A 17014-nucleotide genomic window follows, 5' to 3' on the forward strand; every position below is an offset into this window, starting at 1 on the left:
AATTGAAGTGCACTGTTTTAAAGCGCATAAAATTTCTTACTTGTATAACTATGTAACAACTATGTAAACTCATTTATAAACCAATGATCTTGACTATAATTTTATATTTTTATATTATTTTCAGCACTATCCAAAGCAAGCTCCTAAGAAGGGGTTATTGTAGCTTGAGGTTATCACTACCAGTCATGAAACCAGTTGTTTTCATTTGCAATATAAAACACAACAAATAATTTGAGATAAAAATGGTAAAATTACCAATAACACCTATACCAATAAGCAATTGACATTTACTAAGCGCGTTGAAAAAAAAATTGAAAAAAGTAAAGTTGGTTTTGAGTGGAAAAAAACAGTAAACATCGACGTACAAACATATAGAAATGAAATACATATAAAATACGTATATGTATATATATATATACAAATATAAAATACAGTTGTTGGTAAACTAGACCAAATTCAATATGTTCCTAAATTAGCAGCAGCTGCAGCCTAACTCATTACACGACATATTTTTAACATATGGAACACAAATGAAGTGAAGAATAAATAAAGAAAAATATTTATCCATGATCATGGATCTATAACTGTCTATGAGAGAATACAATCACTAATGATACATATTACTTTGGAGTGTTTTTTTTCCAGTAACATTGAATGACCTGTTATTTTATCGTTTCCATGTCATCCCCTCATTCTTATGCAAATAAGAAACCTGAAAATTGGTTTCGGGAAAAGAAATCCCGAAAGGTAAAACACCAAAGCTTTGCAATTTTATAAAAATGATTCTCGAAACAAAAATCATACTTTAGCTCACCTCAAATACATTGACGTTCATTTAAAATATCTACAACGTTTTTTCGCCACGTTAAAAGCCCGAGCAGGCAATGAAAAGGAGAAATGACTCATGTCATTTTAGAATTTAACATTTTATTCGATACAAAATAACCTGATTAGCGAAATGATTTTTGAATCAGCTGGCGTTTCTGCATTCCTTGCCAAGTCAAATTTGCTCCGTTGACTTTGAAAGGGTTTTTATTGAATGATTTATTATTCATAAGAGAGATCAGTCGAACCGTGTTAATATCAAACGCTCTGATGAATAGGATAAAACCATTATACAGGAAAAGTAATACGTACAATTTAAATGAACAGTTTTTATTTTTAGGTTTTTGGCTTCCACCAATTTGTTCCTTTAACCGAAATTAGTGTATTTTTAAAACTTAAAGCGACAAATCGGGATAATTTTAAAGCAGGTTAAGTTATCAACACGACCGGTGTATTTGCATGTATGCACAGGTTACAAGACTTAGTCTATTGTTCTGTCCATATAAACCAAGTAGGGTTATGATTTTGCGATAAAGTACATTATCTATGACCGCCAATATCCACGTATCAACAATCGTTCATTTTTCAGATTAAAACCGTGGCAACAGAACTTACCAAAAATTAAATAAACAGCAATATCGTGGCATTATCTCTAAATGTATTTGGCAAATAATCCATAAATACTTTCCCGCCTTTTTCTCAAGATGCTAGAAGATCATCTGTTAAATATAATCACCATTACATTTTATTCGTAAAAAGCATGGCTCAAATCTTAAATTCTGTAAAAAAAACAACAAGAAATAAAACCAATTAATAAAAGCATTCGAATAATACTTAATAAAACAGTGAGAGTTAAGACAAAAAAACGTCTACCTTTTGATAGGAGTCAGCCAGCCAGAAAAGTAGTATGCAAGACACGAAACCTGGCACTGAGCTTAACATTTGAAGCTGGTTGCAAATTCACAAAACTGTTCAAGTTGAACGTTAATGTTTATGCTTTGATGAGCACAAACAAAACAACTTAATGATTATTCACATCAACAGAGCGCGTTATGTCGATGCACAAGCTTGACTTTTCTGTAGTGCCTCACTACATGTTGGTCGTTGTTTGTACACTAGGCCGCCATAAGAGAAGATAATTGGAAAAAAATTACTGGAATTTACAACACAACAGTGACATGGTGCCATAAAAAAAGTGAACGTTGTCCACCTTATCACTCAACGCAGCCATCTTAGTTACAACACATTTTTTCAACCAGGGATTCTTTTTCGATAGCGAAAAATTGGAAATTTCTGTAAAAGGTTTGAGAATGAGACGTTCTACGCTTTTTTTCTATGTAAAGCTTACATTGAGAACTCTGGTGGCTCTAAAATATAATTTCAACAATTTACAACCGTGCGTCCAGCTCTCAAATAAATGAATCACTTTCGCACTCTGTTGATAAGCTAGAGGTCATACTTGTAGGATCCCTGTATTAATTAGATCTACATTAATGAAATAATATTGTTAATTGTTGTTGTTTAGCTATGTTAAATCTCTGTTAAATTCTGCCATTTCCTCCATCATGTCACAGGGCAGGGGGGAGGCGTTGCAGTGTGAATTGACTGGATTTTTTAAATTTTACATTGTTATTTTTTATGCCAATCATCAACATTTCATATTAAAATGCATAGATGAAAACAATGATTGAAGCCCAATTTCAATTTTAAATCAAGCAAGACTTTTTTCAAATTTACACATGAAACACTAGACGAAGATAACACAATGTAAAACCTATCGCCTAAGTGCTGAAGGGTTGAACCGATTGATTAAAAATGACAAAGTTGCAACTAGGGATCCATGGTAATATTTAATTCAATTAATTTATGTGGTATAGAAATTAATCACAATGATGAAAATAATGTCAATACTGAAGTATGTAGCTATAAAATTATTATAATCATAATTACTCGAGTTTTCAAATAATTATGATCCCTTTACAACTGTTTTATATTCAATAATACAATATCATGAAAGGTAATTAATTAAGTTCACTTAGCTTTTTTGTCCATTTCTACTGACTTGGTTTCATTACAAGTTTTTCTGTTCTCATGCTGAGCATTTTGGTAAATTCTACGACGATGCTTTGTAATAACGGACATAGTTTTTGACGACTCCCATAGCCAAATCACCTTCATGGAAATTTAAACAAAAGAGTGCTGAAACAAATTCACTCAAATTGGACATGAAATGCATTCTACAATGAGGAAATCAGCCTAAGTTTTTGCTATTTATGAAGAAGCACAAACGTATTTGTATATCATAAGTAAATCATTGTGCTTCGTTTTATCACTACAATTCTAAAATACAATACATGAGGTGTTTGCAATCTTAACGATGGTAAGTTTTTTTACAAATATCCACAGTTTTTGTGGAGAAATCTTTGAGATTTTAAATTTGTCAGTCTTCCAAATCAGCAAGTATAAAGTGTGTAAACTTTTCTATAGAAAGTTACCAAAGCACAATGTCTACATCAAGGATCTTGGGCATTCATGGAGTTTACGCAAAACACACCAAGGTAAAAACCTTTTATTTCTATCTGCAATCACTTACAATAATCACCAAGCTGTTGAACAATATTGGCGTTGAGAAAATAACAGACATAAATAGGCCAGGAGAGTCAAAATATTGCTCACTGGCAAACAATCTCCAATTTTTGGCTGCAAACTGATTCAGTTTCTCTGAGAAGTACACACACATCACTGCAATAAAATTAAACCCAAAATCATTACATCAGTTATAGAACCGAACAAAGAAAAATTTATCATGCGACAATGACCAGACCATATTATATTAACTTACACAAAAAAACGAACACGAAAGCCAAGATATTAGTTCTGTTACGATTTAAAATTATTATCATGAACACCAGTATGTGAAGAATCATTAAAAAAATCAGCCATTTTTCTGTCCAATCAATCTAAAAGGAAAGCAGTTCACACGTACATTTTAAAGTATATTTTTATTCATGGATGGATGGCGAAATGGCGTCAGCTGTTAATTTGCACCTCTGTTTCCATCACAATATTACTTATGTAAAAATTGATGACTCAACTGCTTTTAAATACTCTAAAACTCCGTCTATTTGATCTGTAGCCATCCATTTAGGCTGCACGTTATAAAATTTTCCATCGCCGTCAGCCATATTTGTTTCCTTGTTTCCAAGACTTTTCCGCACTGCAATCATTGCAAGGCTTTTGAGACACAAGTCTAGACATGTCTCACCCCCCCCCCTCACCTCATCAGAAGGACGTTTGACCCAAACTATTCCCTTCAGGATTATTTAACTTTTCGTAATACATAATACATTTTCTTTTTAAAAGCAAAAAATGCCTACAAGAAAGCAAAAAGAGAAATGGTAGCTTCGCATCATCTTTAAGTAGATTTCCTACTTTATGAGATGCACAATCTCCAACATTCAATAGTGGCAATTCTTTAGAAAAGTCACGCTCGAATTCAGTGTTAAACGCATACGGGGTTCCATTCTACATGCACAACATTGTCTCTCATAAAAAATAAAATTGTGGAAATCGTCTATAACGATGAAAAGAGTTTATGATCGAAAAAACCTATCAAATTCACAAATAACTATCCTTTCAAATAATTTAACATTGTAACTACGGTAGGCAAAATAGTTAAAACATGTTCCCGGTCAGTCCTCATTGAAGCATTCGTCACGTGACCAGTTATTCTTGCACCTTGGTAGTATGTACAACGAGAACAGTTCAAAACGAAAGTAAAAGAAGTTAAAAACTAAAGTAGCTCGTAAAAATAGTCAAGACCCTGTCCTATTTCCCATATTGCAACACCAACGCCAAGCTCTTTTGCTAGGTTAATTCTTTCACTGATAGACTGAAAAAGGAAAGATTGACAAGAAAATGAGATCAAAAATGACAATCATTGACAATTATCTCACCTTTAGTGTTGGGTAGAAAGCAACACGTGTAATTCCTCCTGCCCTGACAAAAAAACAACATCAAGTTCAACAATAACACTTGCTTTAAAAATTTATTGAGCTTTGAAGATTCTCACTTGTAGTAAAAGGAATGCTCTCCAATTGTTTTTTCCCAAGTAAATGTCCCGTCTGATTTATGTTTCGTCAGCAATTCGATATACCTCAATAGTAATTACCCATTATTTATCATGCCATTCCAAAATATCCATGAAAAACACCACATCATCTTATCTTTACTTAACTTACCTATCTCCGATGAGAGCTAGGTAAGAAAACGAAGATAATCATTAGTATAACATCAATGAAGCGATGAACGTAAAAACTTGCAAAAATAACAACTTGCAGCAAAACATAGATTGAAATATAATAAATTTTGACTCTCCACAATCCCCGTCAATAAACATCGAAATTTTAAACGCAGCGATATACCACTTTCATGGAGACCATAACCCTAACTAAATCCCTTGTAGTAATTTCCCTTATCTAGTGAGTCATGAACTGACTCAAGAAATATAATTATAACAATCATTTGTATCATATATTGCCAGTGTTTTTGTAGGTCCTTTTGTCATGCGAGAACACGATGACAATGATACCACAAATCCTATACATAACTATTGTATCTACCTGATCCACCACTTGGAGAATAATCCATTCCATAAAAATTCAGCCCAATATAAATCTTTTTGCTTTGTTCATTTGATTCAGGTGATAGAGCTTTCACACTCTGCTTTACCCACTCTAATGGAGCATTGGGACCAGCTTGCCTTTTAAACACAAAGTATGTAAGATATTACTGACATTATGCCATATTACCATTATGCATAGAGGTGTAGAGTGTCCAGTATATACACATTTTATGGCGTTTTAAATGCAACAGGACAAGTGTTTGTGTGCAGAAATATTTAAGTTCCCCAATTGTGTTTGACACATAGCGATTAAATCCACTCAAGGGTACAGGTAATATTTTAATTATTAGGGGTTTATAGGGTGCTGTAATGCTCTAAATGCTATAGGGTTAACATCACAAACTGTGATGAGTTGTAGACAAGTCTTAGCTTTTCATTTACTAGCTACACCGAGAATGGTAGTGACTTGCTAAATTATAGGAATTTACTCTGAAACATGGCTATCCTCTTGCAAAATTTTACATAAGGAAAAGCATTGGTACTATCTTATGGTGGTACATACCCACCATGAGATGAATAGTCATAAGTCATCATACTGAATCCATCAACAACAGGATATAAAAGTGCAAAATCTTCTTTTGAGAACATTCCCTGACTTCTCCTGCTCAACAAATCATTTTTGCAACAAGCCTTGGGTTAGTCATATAGATTGCAATGTTTCTCAAGGAAGGCAGTCTTTCTCAAGTCACATTTACATTCATTATTACCTATCACTGATTTCAAGAGGAGGAACAACCAAGATTATTTTGAGATTTGCAGAATGGACAGAGTTTGCCAGACGACTCACAAGTAGATACAACTCGCTAATGAAAAATTAACACAAGTGCTTTCTATCTCAGGAATATCTGCTATTTTGTAAGACAATCACATATAGACTGCCCTAACATGAAGTATAACTTACTGCTTGGAGCCCCCTTGGAATTGCATCCACAACTCAAGAACAATTCCATCAAAACCATGAGCCTCAAAAAAAGTATAATGATAACTCTAAGTTTCATTGCAAGCACATTTGAAAGAGAAACTACAACATAAAATTTTAAAGCTGAGTTTGGATGTCCACAACTGAGCAAACTTAGCATATTGCTAAGTTAGTATGTGCTATCTAACAGGATGCAAACTACACTAGATACAGAGTTATTTAAAGCTTGTAGGTTATATTAGTTACTTGCGAAAATTTGAATTAAACTCAACTTGCAAACATTTACATGTCTTTAATACATCACAAAGCTTGTCAATTACCTGTGAAAATGATTTATAATCTTGTTACCTTTATAAAATTGACAACAGTAGCAACAAGATCTGTCATTGCATTATCATTACTGAAGAGAGAATGAAAGTCAGAACTGCTCCATTTGTCAAACAGTAACCTGGGCACTGTGAAAGAAAGCAAGACTTTCACAATTTTCATATTATTGTTCTGTGTATTTAATAACATCCTTATTTACATTACAAACTTCAAATTTTGCATCAAGCTTACCAATCTTCGTATTGTTTCCCAAAGTTTGAACTTCTTTGATCCATTGACCATCAATATCATGAGTTCCTTCAATCACAAAGTTGCCTGTTCGTCTGTGACAAACAAATGCATACAACAATGTCTCATAAATGAATGAATCAAAAAATGAAAATATAATTTTCATGCAAACCATACAAATAATTACCTTCGTTTCAGTTGAAGCCAGACAGGAGATATGTAGGCAAATCTCTTAGCAAAAGTCTTGGCAATTTCATAACCTTTTCTATGCCACTATATAACAACATGACAAAGGTAATACCTCTTTCAGAAACAACTTGCCAATTCTATGACTTAGATTTAAGAAGTTTTTCCTTCTAGGTGATTTTAAAGTTATTAATAGATCACTTTAACATCAAGCGCTGTTGTTTTAGAATTTTAAAATACTCTGTCACATACTTGCCCGCCTTACCTTTACCCTAAACTTATTGTTCATCATAACCTAACCTTATTAATACTGGAAGTCTTTGTGGAGGGTAAATCTAAAAATATGCCAGCACATATAATTGCACTTAGTTTAGAAAAAGAAACAAGTGGACATAACATACACTAGGTATGTATAGTTCAGAACAATTTGTTGTAATAATATCTGCAAAGTAGTATGCAGGAAAGCATATTCCTGACTTGCAACCATTCTCTTGAGATTAACCAAACAATGTTGCTCGCCTACGTCAGCTGGTGCCAACATTAGCAGTCATAAAATATTCTTTTGTATCTGACAACCAACATGGCTGAATTGCAAGTCAAGAATACTGTAGCGTTTTCAACAATATAGGAGCATTTTTATTAAAAATGCTCTGTCAAAATGATCAACATACAGCTCAGTCACCTACTGGGGTCACATAGGCTAAGCTGTTGACGGATGCTGATTCGTCTAAAGTAGTTTTGCAATAGGACTCATAGTTCTTTAAAATATCCTTCGGTTTGACATCTTCCGCGACCAATCCACGTTCAAAGACTGTCTTTACGAGTAACTAAGGAAAATGTTCATCAGAAGGCAAAATTATAAACCCAAGTTAGAATAGATGTCGTTATTCAAAGGCAGCCTGTACCTCTTTCGACCTTTTGTTCTTTACTTTTTTCTTGTCTGATTTTGAAAGTGTACCATCACCAACACAAAGAACATCTAACAGTATAAGTGTGAGGAAAATAATTGAACAACTTGTCATTTGTTTTCTTTTTCGTGAAAATTTATTTTTAGTACTTAAATAACTGTTGTTAAATACTGATTCCAGATGTTGGCAATGACAAGCTTTCACATGAATTGAGCCCACGATCAGTTTTTCTATTTTCTCTATCAAATTGAATTCATGACCAGCGGTAGTATTTAGCATTTTCTTTTTTTTCTGGTCTATTTCTGCTGCTCTAAAAAATTACTAATCATTCCTAGAAGATACCAATGAATTTTAAAAATTAAGTAAATTTTGCATTAGTGTAAGCAAGCTATTTTTAATTTCATTCTTGTGAGGGATCAGTTTTTCCAAATCGTCCCTACTCCTCATTTTTATGTAAAAGTATTATTCTGTTTCACTTTTCGAGGAATTTCTCCTCGTGGCTATCCCAAAACGCGCGCTAACACACTTGATTGACCTTTTGCAATCTAACAATTTGCGTAATATGATCCATAATCTACTTGCAAACAATCTTTCTGCTTGTGTCAGACGCAAACAGCGCTTAACATATAAATGCCTTTTTTCTCAATCGGATGTAGTCAAGAATATTCATTAAAAAGTTCACGTGAATTCTGTGTGTCGCGAAAAGCATTTCAAAGAATCTGAAAATCACCAAGTCTCGCGAAATAGCTCGAAGCAATAAATTTGGCCCGGGAATTTATTATATGCGACTTATTCTCTTCAGGTGGGTAAAGGAAACCAAATGCTCTTTCACAAATACATTACAACTCTTTCATGACACTGTCAGCAGAACTCGATTCAGGTAAATACGAAATTTTTAATTTAATGGCGTGGTTATTCATGCCAGTTTGGACTCTCCTCGAGTCGAAGATGTTATTCAAGTTGGTGCTCTTTATTATTGTTTTCGTGTCGGCTTTACTATCGGAGGCAAATTTTAACGCTAGTTTGCTTTTTTGCGATTTAATTTTACTTCGTTTATTCGGGAAGCTCTCGGCACCTCGCGAACAACTACTAGCAGAAAGAATTTTTTTTTACTAACTCTATCATGCGACTTCAACAAACAATGAATAGCCCATTTCAATACACCATTATTACTATTCCTAAATTAGCAACATAATTACGTAAAGGTATATCATATAGAGCAAGCCAAACAACGAACATTTACAAGTTGAATTTTGCAAGATTTACAATGTGCTTGAAGTCATAGAGGAAAAACTCGCCGTCTTTCAGCATTTCTAACTTCAAACTGCAGTTATATGTATACAACTCTTTCTCTTGTTCATTAACGTAAAAAAGACAGGGTTCAAATTTCATTGTTGAATTGTTGCAACATTTCGTGACATCTCTGATTAACGTCTCGATAAAAACTATTCATTTACATTAAAAGCCAACTTTTTGGTACTGGTTTTGATGATAAATGCATGAAATTCTGTAATTAACAAGTTCATTGCATGCTAATGGTAGACAAACCTATATAAGTATAATCTCCATTAGAAATCTTCGAGCATCACAGAATCTTGAAAAACATCGAGCCAAGATATTAAAAACTAAAAACAACTTTTAATACGTTAACACCTTTTGTCTTATTAATATGAAACGTAGTTTTGAGAAAAAAAATGTATTTTCCGTTTTTGCAGACATGCGCAACACCTTATAAAAGAGTTACACGAAATCAAAATATATTTGAGATGAAAAATTATGTCGAGTGCAGTTGAGAAACTCGAGGAAACTGACCAATATGATACAAAAGATATCCAGAACAAGCAGGACCTTCTACCAGCAATGGGAAAATTGTCTCTTAACGTCCAAGCCGTCCCATACATCCCCATACAAGATAATTTATCCCTGGTGCACTCCAGTCTTCATACAGAAACGGCAAATGAGGTTGAATATGATAAAAATGAGCAGGTATTTTGTTTTGCTTTTTAATCTTTTTGATATTCTTTCTAAAAGTTTGTGAAGTAAACTGACCTCACATTCATCATTCTATGGTGTTTTTTTTACCACCAAACGAAGAAATTTAATTATTTTACAGATTACAACAGACAAACAGAACGGTCATGAAACCGAGGCTGACTTACGTGCTCAGATAACCAGTTTACAACAAGACTTGAAGCAATACCAAGACATGATCGGTGAGTATCACGTGAGTGAGCAAACCAGAAAGCGCGAGGTGGACTCGGCTCTAATTACAGCTAGGGAAGTGGTCGAGCGGGAACGAAGGGAAAAGTTGGACGTACTTTCTGATCGAAAATCCAGAGAAGAACAATTTGAACATTTGTCCAAAACCCTGAGTGTTTTAAAGGTAAGGGGAAATTTTTCGCTGATTGTAACGGACCGAAAGCATGAAAATCAAAAAACGTAAGTATTATTTACGAGCATGGACCAATGAAAGTTGGACTACGTTGAATGAATCATTAAGATAAATAGATAAAGACATTTTTAGGCGGAAAACGACGAGAAGACCCGACAAAAGGACGAAACGTTGGCTGAATTATCACGTTTAAAAACACTGATTCAAGAAAATGGTTTCCCAAATGTTGATCAATTTCTTATGTTGCAAACACAGGCAAATATTTCATGGAATTCCTTAGATAATATTTTTAGCATTGCACTGATGTCTCCGCGTTTCGTCCATTTTTTAGTTAGATACAGTGAGACAAGAATTTTTTGCCGAAAGAAAGGAAAGGGAGAGGATTCAATCTCAAAAAGATAAATTAAAAAGAGAGCTGGACGCAGCCCAATCAAGAATCGCCTCACTCCAGGAGCAAGTTGGTTTTAAACTTTTATTTCTATAATACATAGTCCATTATTATCTTTCCACGATTTCTGTTTGTCGAAGTGAAAAACAATTTCCATTCTATCACTACTGAAAAATGCTTTTTAAATGATAGAGGTAGCCTTTTGGAAGATTGTGGTTATAGTCAATTTTGAGCTTCAGTATTTCCAGAGTAAATAAAAACTCAAGTTCATTTTTCATTGACAATCTCTAGGTCTACAAATATCGCGAACATATATACTTTATTCAAAGCAAGTTCAAACAACCACCGCAGTTTCGTCCGATTTCCGGCCAGGAAGTTACCAACAATCGACCAATCAGCGCAAGCGAGGCATGCAAGTTATACGGACCAAATGCCACGCAATACATCAATCATAGTATGACGTCTCCCATGAACCCAATAAGTTCTGGCACATCTAATACTGATATAAAATTTAACAACAGAAGCGAAAAAAAGACATTTAATGTAGGCCGACAGTGGCAGGTTAGTGAGAAGTGAAGTTTTATGAACTGTGCGTGAAGTAAACTAATGGATGAATTCTTTAAAGCATTTTGACAAACCGAGTTTATTTTCCATTAACGTTGCCTTGTCGAAGTCACCATGTCTCATGTTTATGAAGGAAGCACCTTTTTTTCACAGGATAACAGAGCACCACGGTCAATGAATGATGATGGTTGGCGCAGAAACCTGCAACAATCTAATCGTTTTAACAATAATATACACCGCATGACGTCATCCAACAGCACACCTTCGCTAGTTACCATGGCAACAGATGGATCAGGAGATATTGCGTATTACGACAAGCAGTATTCTAAGCCTGGTTTTACACGAAAATCGCGTTCCTCACTTACTGATGACACAGCTAAAGACTATGGGTAAGTAGATAGAAACCATGGCTCTTGATGAATACTTTTATGAAGCACTCCATTTTTGCAGGCTTGGTGAATGGCCAAAAATGAATAAACAAGGAAAGTGTTTTACGTCCCCTCTGCCCAGTCCAACGGTTCTCAATTCTCCTGGAACCGAGTTGTGGTCACCTCAACAACCTCCAGGTTTTCAGAATACCTGGTCAGGTGGACAAGATGAATTTTTTAGATTTCCACCATCACCACTAATTACACCGACAACGAAATCTTCATTTGAGACCTGGCCCAATCCCTCAACACTAATCACGGATGACAAAGTCTTCTCGCCCCAGATCCCGGTCGGTGCCAACGAAGATAACAGTATTTTCAATTTGCCTATATCCTCTACTAACAGCAATGGAGAATCCGGTTTTGTGAACTTTCCCACAGGACCAACATTGTCAAATTATTAGTTTATTTCAAATGTGGGATGAATTTCGCTGATAAGGAAGCACACAAGAACCGCGCAGTGAAGTTTGGATATGGAACGTAAGGCATGATTCAGAATCATTAAACATAAGCGTGACCCCACAGCTTGGCATAAAATGCTACTCATTAACCTATGTTGATCCAATGCAATTGGTCGACGTAGTGCATCCAAATTATTTAGCGTTTATTTACAAGTATTCTTATACCGAACAAGTGCGGTTTATACTTTTTGTAAAACGATGCATTACTGTGTAAGCATTACGAACACGAATACGAAATTCTAATTTTAACCTTATTTAGAAAAAAAAATTATAGTATTACTATATATATATATATATATAATACATAAACTATAGCTTATTTATAGGACATTTGAACAACAACTAAAATTATTTGTCTTAGAAATGTTTTTATTCAAAGCAAATCGAGCAACTTTACATTTGCAATGCATTTGAAAATCTTGCTAAAGATGTATTTAACTATTTTATGTAGAAATTTACAGCAGGCGAACACTAGCTTATTTTGGTCGCATTTATTTCACTACAAATGTATTTAGAAAGGGTTGAAGGAGTTTCATATGATAAAATTTTACATAAAAAAATGGTCATTCGATGCACTTTTTCATTTTTATGCCTAAATCGTCAGGAGTAAAGACGTAAAAAAAATAAGAGCGATAGACAAAGAATGTGAAGACGTCATTAAATGTAACAATTGCGAAAAAGTGCGCATTTGACGCTTAATAATGATAGTATAATGAGCTAAATAATTGATAGTATTTAAAACATGAACATAAGTTCACCACGCTTAACTTAACTTACACAGACACGAAGTGGCATATTTCCTTCACAGGAAAAAAACTTGATTTGAAGCCTTGGTATGCAACCAAATTATATAAAATTATAGAGAATTGAACAAGCAGTGTCTTGGTTGGTGATTGGTGTAAACCCTTTGGAAGTTGGAACTTTAATGAAAGGCATTCACTTTCCTCAGGTGTCTTCACAAATGCAGATTTTAATAGCGTTTTTAGATTTTGAATGATCACAGGTAAGAATAGACAGGAGCTAAAACCACATACGTTCGTTGTACGTATATATTTATATATCTCTCGTAGAGCTAATGTGTAGAGCTATCTTGTAAAACTCGTGTTTCTTTGTTAAGCAAAATAAATCGTTCTAAACTATTCTCGATCTATCGACATATTCAACAAATGAAAGTTTGTTGAAATTTAAATACAAAACCACGGTTAGACAAAACCATATTTATGCTTACTGAGTAAGTTTTAAAATTAAGCAAATGATGTTTATAGACTTAACTATAGCAACGCCATAAAGACAGACGTACATGGCAAAAATATAAATTCATATTGATTTTAAATCAACTGTTAGTACTGTAGGCTACCTATAAACATTCATCAACAATAGCAACTTTGCTTTTCTCTCAACCGATAACATTTTACTTTCAAAAAATCAAGCTTAAAAACCTTTTTTACTGGAATTTTCGTCTATTGTCTTTGTAAAGTTTTGCTGCATATTTTCCACTTCGATTTTTTAGAGACAAGATGAGTGCTTAATTTGTAAACGACTAGGTATATGTTTATGACAGCAAACGTGAAGTATAAAACAAAAGTTCTCTTATTTTCATCTAAAAATAACAAACGAGTTTTTCAATGCCATTATACACAAGTTTGCAATCATTAACAAAACAAAACAAAAAAATAAAACGAGAGCAATGAATCATTTAAAAAGAATTATAACTGAAGACAAAAAAATTTCATACATTTGCTCCATTTATCATAATGCAATTTACTCACACAGGGGAGTAATGGCCGTGTAACTTTCTTTCGTAATAAAGTCACACATGTGTAACTTTCTTTCGTAATAAACAATCGAGCGGGAACAGGTGCTTCTAGACCAAATATATACACGTTTCAAATTCGCCACCAGAAGGGTTGCACTGGTGTAAATTGTTTAAAATTGGAACAGACACTGTTACCAGCAAAAATAGCAAAAAAGTACAGTAGGTAAGTAGCTCTTACAATCTAAATCTAAATATTTTGAGGTTTACAAAAAACATGTTTAACATGCCTACATATACACCGAAGGTTGGCATTACCGAATGCCTAGGATATATCATGCAAAATTTCACTTACATTACGAACCTAACAAAAATCAACTTGACAAAAATCAACTTAACTTTATACACTCCCTAAAACAACATAGACTACACAAAAACACGTTTCCTACATGTTTTGAATGCTATGGCTGTTAAAGTTCGTACATGAAATAGGTTTATTCCAATTATTATTGACCATTTGTTAATAAATATTCCATTGAACGCTTCGTATTTATAAGCAGTTTCTGAGGTTGTTTTTGAGTACATATATATATACTTGAACCTTCAATAAATATACTGTATTTGATTGTAGAAGAAATGAACACATGGGTATTACTACTGTCGTGTAAGTTGATTAGCGGATGAGAACATATAACAAAAAGGCATAACGGTTGTGTAAAGTAAATAATACATGTTGTCATTTACATATTTCAATGGCTACTCGAGAAAATTTTGCTAGCTAGCTAAATATAAAAGACAGTATTGCAAAAACTATATCATTGTTAGAACAATTTTACAGAACAATCTTACGTTACATGTTTGTAAATGTAGATCGTCCAGGTTGGTATAGTCCTGAGAAGGACTGTTTTTGTTGTTGTTGACTGACGTTTCGACAACTTTGCGGTAGTCATTTCACTCTGAAGATGACTACCGCTAAGGTTGTCGAAACGTCAGTCAACAACAACAAAAACAGTCCTTCTCAGGACTATACCAACCTGGACGATCTACGTTTACAAACATGTAATCCTAAGTCAAATGCCACAATACTTTCTAGAAAAGCGGAATGGTGAAATTAGAGGATTTGGCAACCCCTCCCCCCCTCTTTTTATAATTTTTTAAACTTGATTCCACTGCTAGAATGATGTACAGTTTCGCACCGAGAAAGAAAACCACAATCACCGAAAGGCTAAAGTCAAGCGACAAAAGCCCCTTATCCAGCCGTAAAACACGCGTCATTCGTCGAAACTACTGGCAAAGACCAGACACAACATACGACAGCAACAAGCGACGATTGAAATTCAGCGTTTCCGGAACAGTTTACGAAACTTATGAAAAAACTCTAAATCAATTCCCCGAGACGACACTCGGCAGCCCGCTTCTGAGGAATGAATATTACGATGCATCAAATAACATTTATGTTCTACCATGTGATAAATTTGCATTTGACGCAATACTTTTCTATTACCAGTCAAATGGTATTCTTTCTCGACCGCAAACAGTCGCAGGTGACGTTTTTCGAGAAGAATTAAAATTCTTCAGAATCAAAGACCACAGATTTCCGTGTTTGGAAGAGTCGGGTGAACAGTCTAAAGCAAGATACAGTGACGACAATTTCAAAAGCAAAGTTTGGACGTTCTTAGAGAATCCTTCATCCAGCATTTGTGCAAAGATCTTTAGCTACATAACAATATTTCTTATTATTTTCGGTGTTTGCATATATATACTTGAAACGTTGCCTGAGTTTTCCAAGACAGCAAATGATGCAAACAGTGTTGAAGGAGCGAAACCGAGCTTGCTAACATCCTGGTTTTATATGGAAACTGTTTGCATTGTATGGTTTTCTCTAGAGTATGTACTTCGAATCATCTTCGCTCCAAGTTCGTGGCAATTCGTGAAATCACCTTTCGGATTGCTAGACCTCATTGCAATAGTTCCTTTTTACACAAAGCTAGTCATCGAAGAATCCGTCGGTGTGGATTCGTTGATCGTCGTAAGATTAGTTCGGATAGTTAAATCCCTTCGTTTACTAAAGATATCAAGGTATTATTCTGGATTGCAGGTATTTGCACGTGCGGTACACGACTGTCGAGAAAAACTACGCGCATTAGCAATGTGTATTCTTATTGTTGTTATTCTATTCTCTACATTCATGTTCCACGCCGAAAGCTTTCAGGAAAATGAACATACGTCAGAGTTCAAAAGCATTCCCGATACATTTTGGTATACAATCATTACCATGGTAACAGTTGGTTATGGTGACGTTGTTCCCAAAACTATTGTAGGAAAAATTCTCGGAAGCTATTGTGCAATAATTGGCCTCATTATTCTCTATTGTTTACCGACACCAATTGTCGTTTTACACTTTAATAAACTGTACAAGGAGTATGTCAAATCAAGTGGAAAGGAGATAAGTAAGAAAGAAAAAGCTTTGGTAATTGCTAGAAGTTGATAAATATAGAACGAAATATATAATTGTCGATAGATAAGAACAATTACACACAGTTTGAAATTACTGGTGGCAGTTGATTGACTATGAAAGGCAATGACATCTCACATAAAAGTCAATACATTGTGCATTGATTATAATGGATAACAGTTGACAATAGATGTTTTTGTAGGATCGCTAGAGGGAGCACTTTTCCCTTGCTCCATAAGTTACAATAGAAAAGTCTGCAGTAAAACTGTAAGGAGTATTCTCTGATATCGCTTGCAATACAAGGACAAATATGAACCCTGCAAAAATTTTTTAGGTTGACTTAAATCATTCAAAATCAGTTCAGGTTAAGTCAGGAGGTATGATTCAAATGGTTTTCCTATTTTTTCTTTGGTTTTGTCGCTTTTCAGGAAAACATTGGAACTTTTCCACTTCCTTTCCTGAATTTGCCACAACAAATATTTAAGGACTAGTGATC

At 34.3% G+C, this 17014-nt stretch overlaps 6 protein-coding genes and 1 long non-coding RNA gene across 14 annotated transcripts in view; 3 read left to right on the forward strand and 4 right to left on the reverse strand.

Moving 5' to 3' along the window:
* LOC124451722 overlaps positions 1 to 1874 on the reverse strand; it is a 4826-nt gene extending 2952 nt beyond the window's left edge. For 2 of the 3 annotated variants that reach the window (XM_047002350.1, XM_047002348.1), the window contains exons 1-2: positions 1699 to 1874; positions 1441 to 1604 (exon numbers count right to left, since the gene is read on the reverse strand). The gene's annotated coding sequence lies outside the window, so the exon portion shown is untranslated. Of the gene's footprint in view, positions 1 to 814; positions 1008 to 1440; positions 1605 to 1698 lie in introns of those variants that run through there. The other variant, XM_047002349.1, reaches the window with a different exon arrangement.
* The window catches only part of LOC124451766 (MFS-type transporter SLC18B1-like), a 24811-nt gene extending 9574 nt beyond the window's left edge, over positions 1 to 15237 (reverse strand). Inside the window, exons 1-3 of the mRNA XM_047002359.1 lie at positions 15224 to 15237; positions 15034 to 15035; positions 5545 to 5550 (exon numbers count right to left, since the gene is read on the reverse strand). The gene's annotated coding sequence lies outside the window, so the exon portion shown is untranslated. The remainder of the gene's footprint in view (positions 1 to 5544; positions 5551 to 15033; positions 15036 to 15223) is intronic.
* On the forward strand, positions 1882 to 3725 carry LOC124451907. Its single transcript, XR_006950744.1, has 3 exons — positions 1882 to 2127; positions 3313 to 3383; positions 3603 to 3725. It is a non-coding gene; the product is annotated as an uncharacterized LOC124451907 (long non-coding RNA).
* LOC124451872 (transmembrane protein 18-like) lies at positions 2657 to 4044 on the reverse strand. Its single transcript, XM_047002466.1, has 4 exons — positions 3921 to 4044; positions 3668 to 3785; positions 3419 to 3567; positions 2657 to 2997 (listed from the first exon to the last, which is right to left on the reverse strand). The coding sequence occupies exons 1-4, from the start codon at positions 4008 to 4010 to the stop codon at positions 2857 to 2859; spliced, it is 498 nt and encodes a 165-aa protein (XP_046858422.1). The 5' UTR covers positions 4011 to 4044; the 3' UTR covers positions 2657 to 2856.
* Positions 4401 to 8290, reverse strand: LOC124451800 (chitinase domain-containing protein 1-like). 2 transcript variants are annotated; one of them, XM_047002413.1, is made up of 13 exons: positions 8075 to 8290; positions 7856 to 7996; positions 7171 to 7256; positions 6987 to 7078; positions 6777 to 6883; positions 6411 to 6472; positions 6217 to 6312; positions 6012 to 6110; positions 5448 to 5587; positions 5067 to 5082; positions 4898 to 4981; positions 4782 to 4824; positions 4401 to 4717 (listed from the first exon to the last, which is right to left on the reverse strand). In XM_047002413.1, exons 1-13 carry the CDS (start codon positions 8189 to 8191, stop codon positions 4619 to 4621), a joined length of 1182 nt encoding a protein of 393 aa, XP_046858369.1. In that variant the 5' UTR covers positions 8192 to 8290; the 3' UTR covers positions 4401 to 4618. The 2 variants fall into 2 exon arrangements, with proteins under 2 accessions (XP_046858369.1, XP_046858361.1); XM_047002405.1 differs by having other exon boundaries at positions 6012 to 6113.
* On the forward strand, positions 8666 to 12874 carry LOC124451753. Its single transcript, XM_047002351.1, has 8 exons — positions 8666 to 8879; positions 9793 to 10063; positions 10191 to 10460; positions 10602 to 10724; positions 10801 to 10926; positions 11149 to 11418; positions 11575 to 11810; positions 11872 to 12874. The coding sequence occupies exons 2-8, from the start codon at positions 9854 to 9856 to the stop codon at positions 12251 to 12253; spliced, it is 1617 nt and encodes a 538-aa protein (XP_046858307.1). The 5' UTR covers positions 8666 to 8879; positions 9793 to 9853; the 3' UTR covers positions 12254 to 12874.
* On the forward strand, positions 13064 to 16857 carry LOC124451775 (potassium voltage-gated channel protein Shaker-like). 5 transcript variants are annotated; one of them, XR_006950671.1, is made up of 2 exons: positions 13064 to 13313; positions 13821 to 13971. XR_006950671.1 is itself a non-coding variant. In XM_047002383.1 (2 exons), the coding sequence occupies exon 2, from the start codon at positions 15241 to 15243 to the stop codon at positions 16549 to 16551; it is 1311 nt and encodes a 436-aa protein (XP_046858339.1). In that variant the 5' UTR covers positions 13064 to 13313; positions 15157 to 15240; the 3' UTR covers positions 16552 to 16857. The 5 variants fall into 5 exon arrangements, 4 of the variants coding, with proteins under 4 accessions (XP_046858339.1, XP_046858347.1, XP_046858356.1 ...); XM_047002383.1 differs by lacking the exon at positions 13821 to 13971 and adding an exon at positions 15157 to 16857; XM_047002391.1 differs by lacking the exon at positions 13821 to 13971 and adding an exon at positions 15240 to 16857.
* The last annotated feature ends 157 nt before the right edge of the window (positions 16858 to 17014 follow it).

This window comes from Xenia sp. Carnegie-2017, unplaced genomic scaffold, assembly GCF_021976095.1.
Source record: "Xenia sp. Carnegie-2017 unplaced genomic scaffold, XeniaSp_v1 HiC_scaffold_13, whole genome shotgun sequence".
Lineage (NCBI taxonomy): Eukaryota > Metazoa > Cnidaria > Anthozoa > Malacalcyonacea > Xeniidae > Xenia > Xenia sp. Carnegie-2017.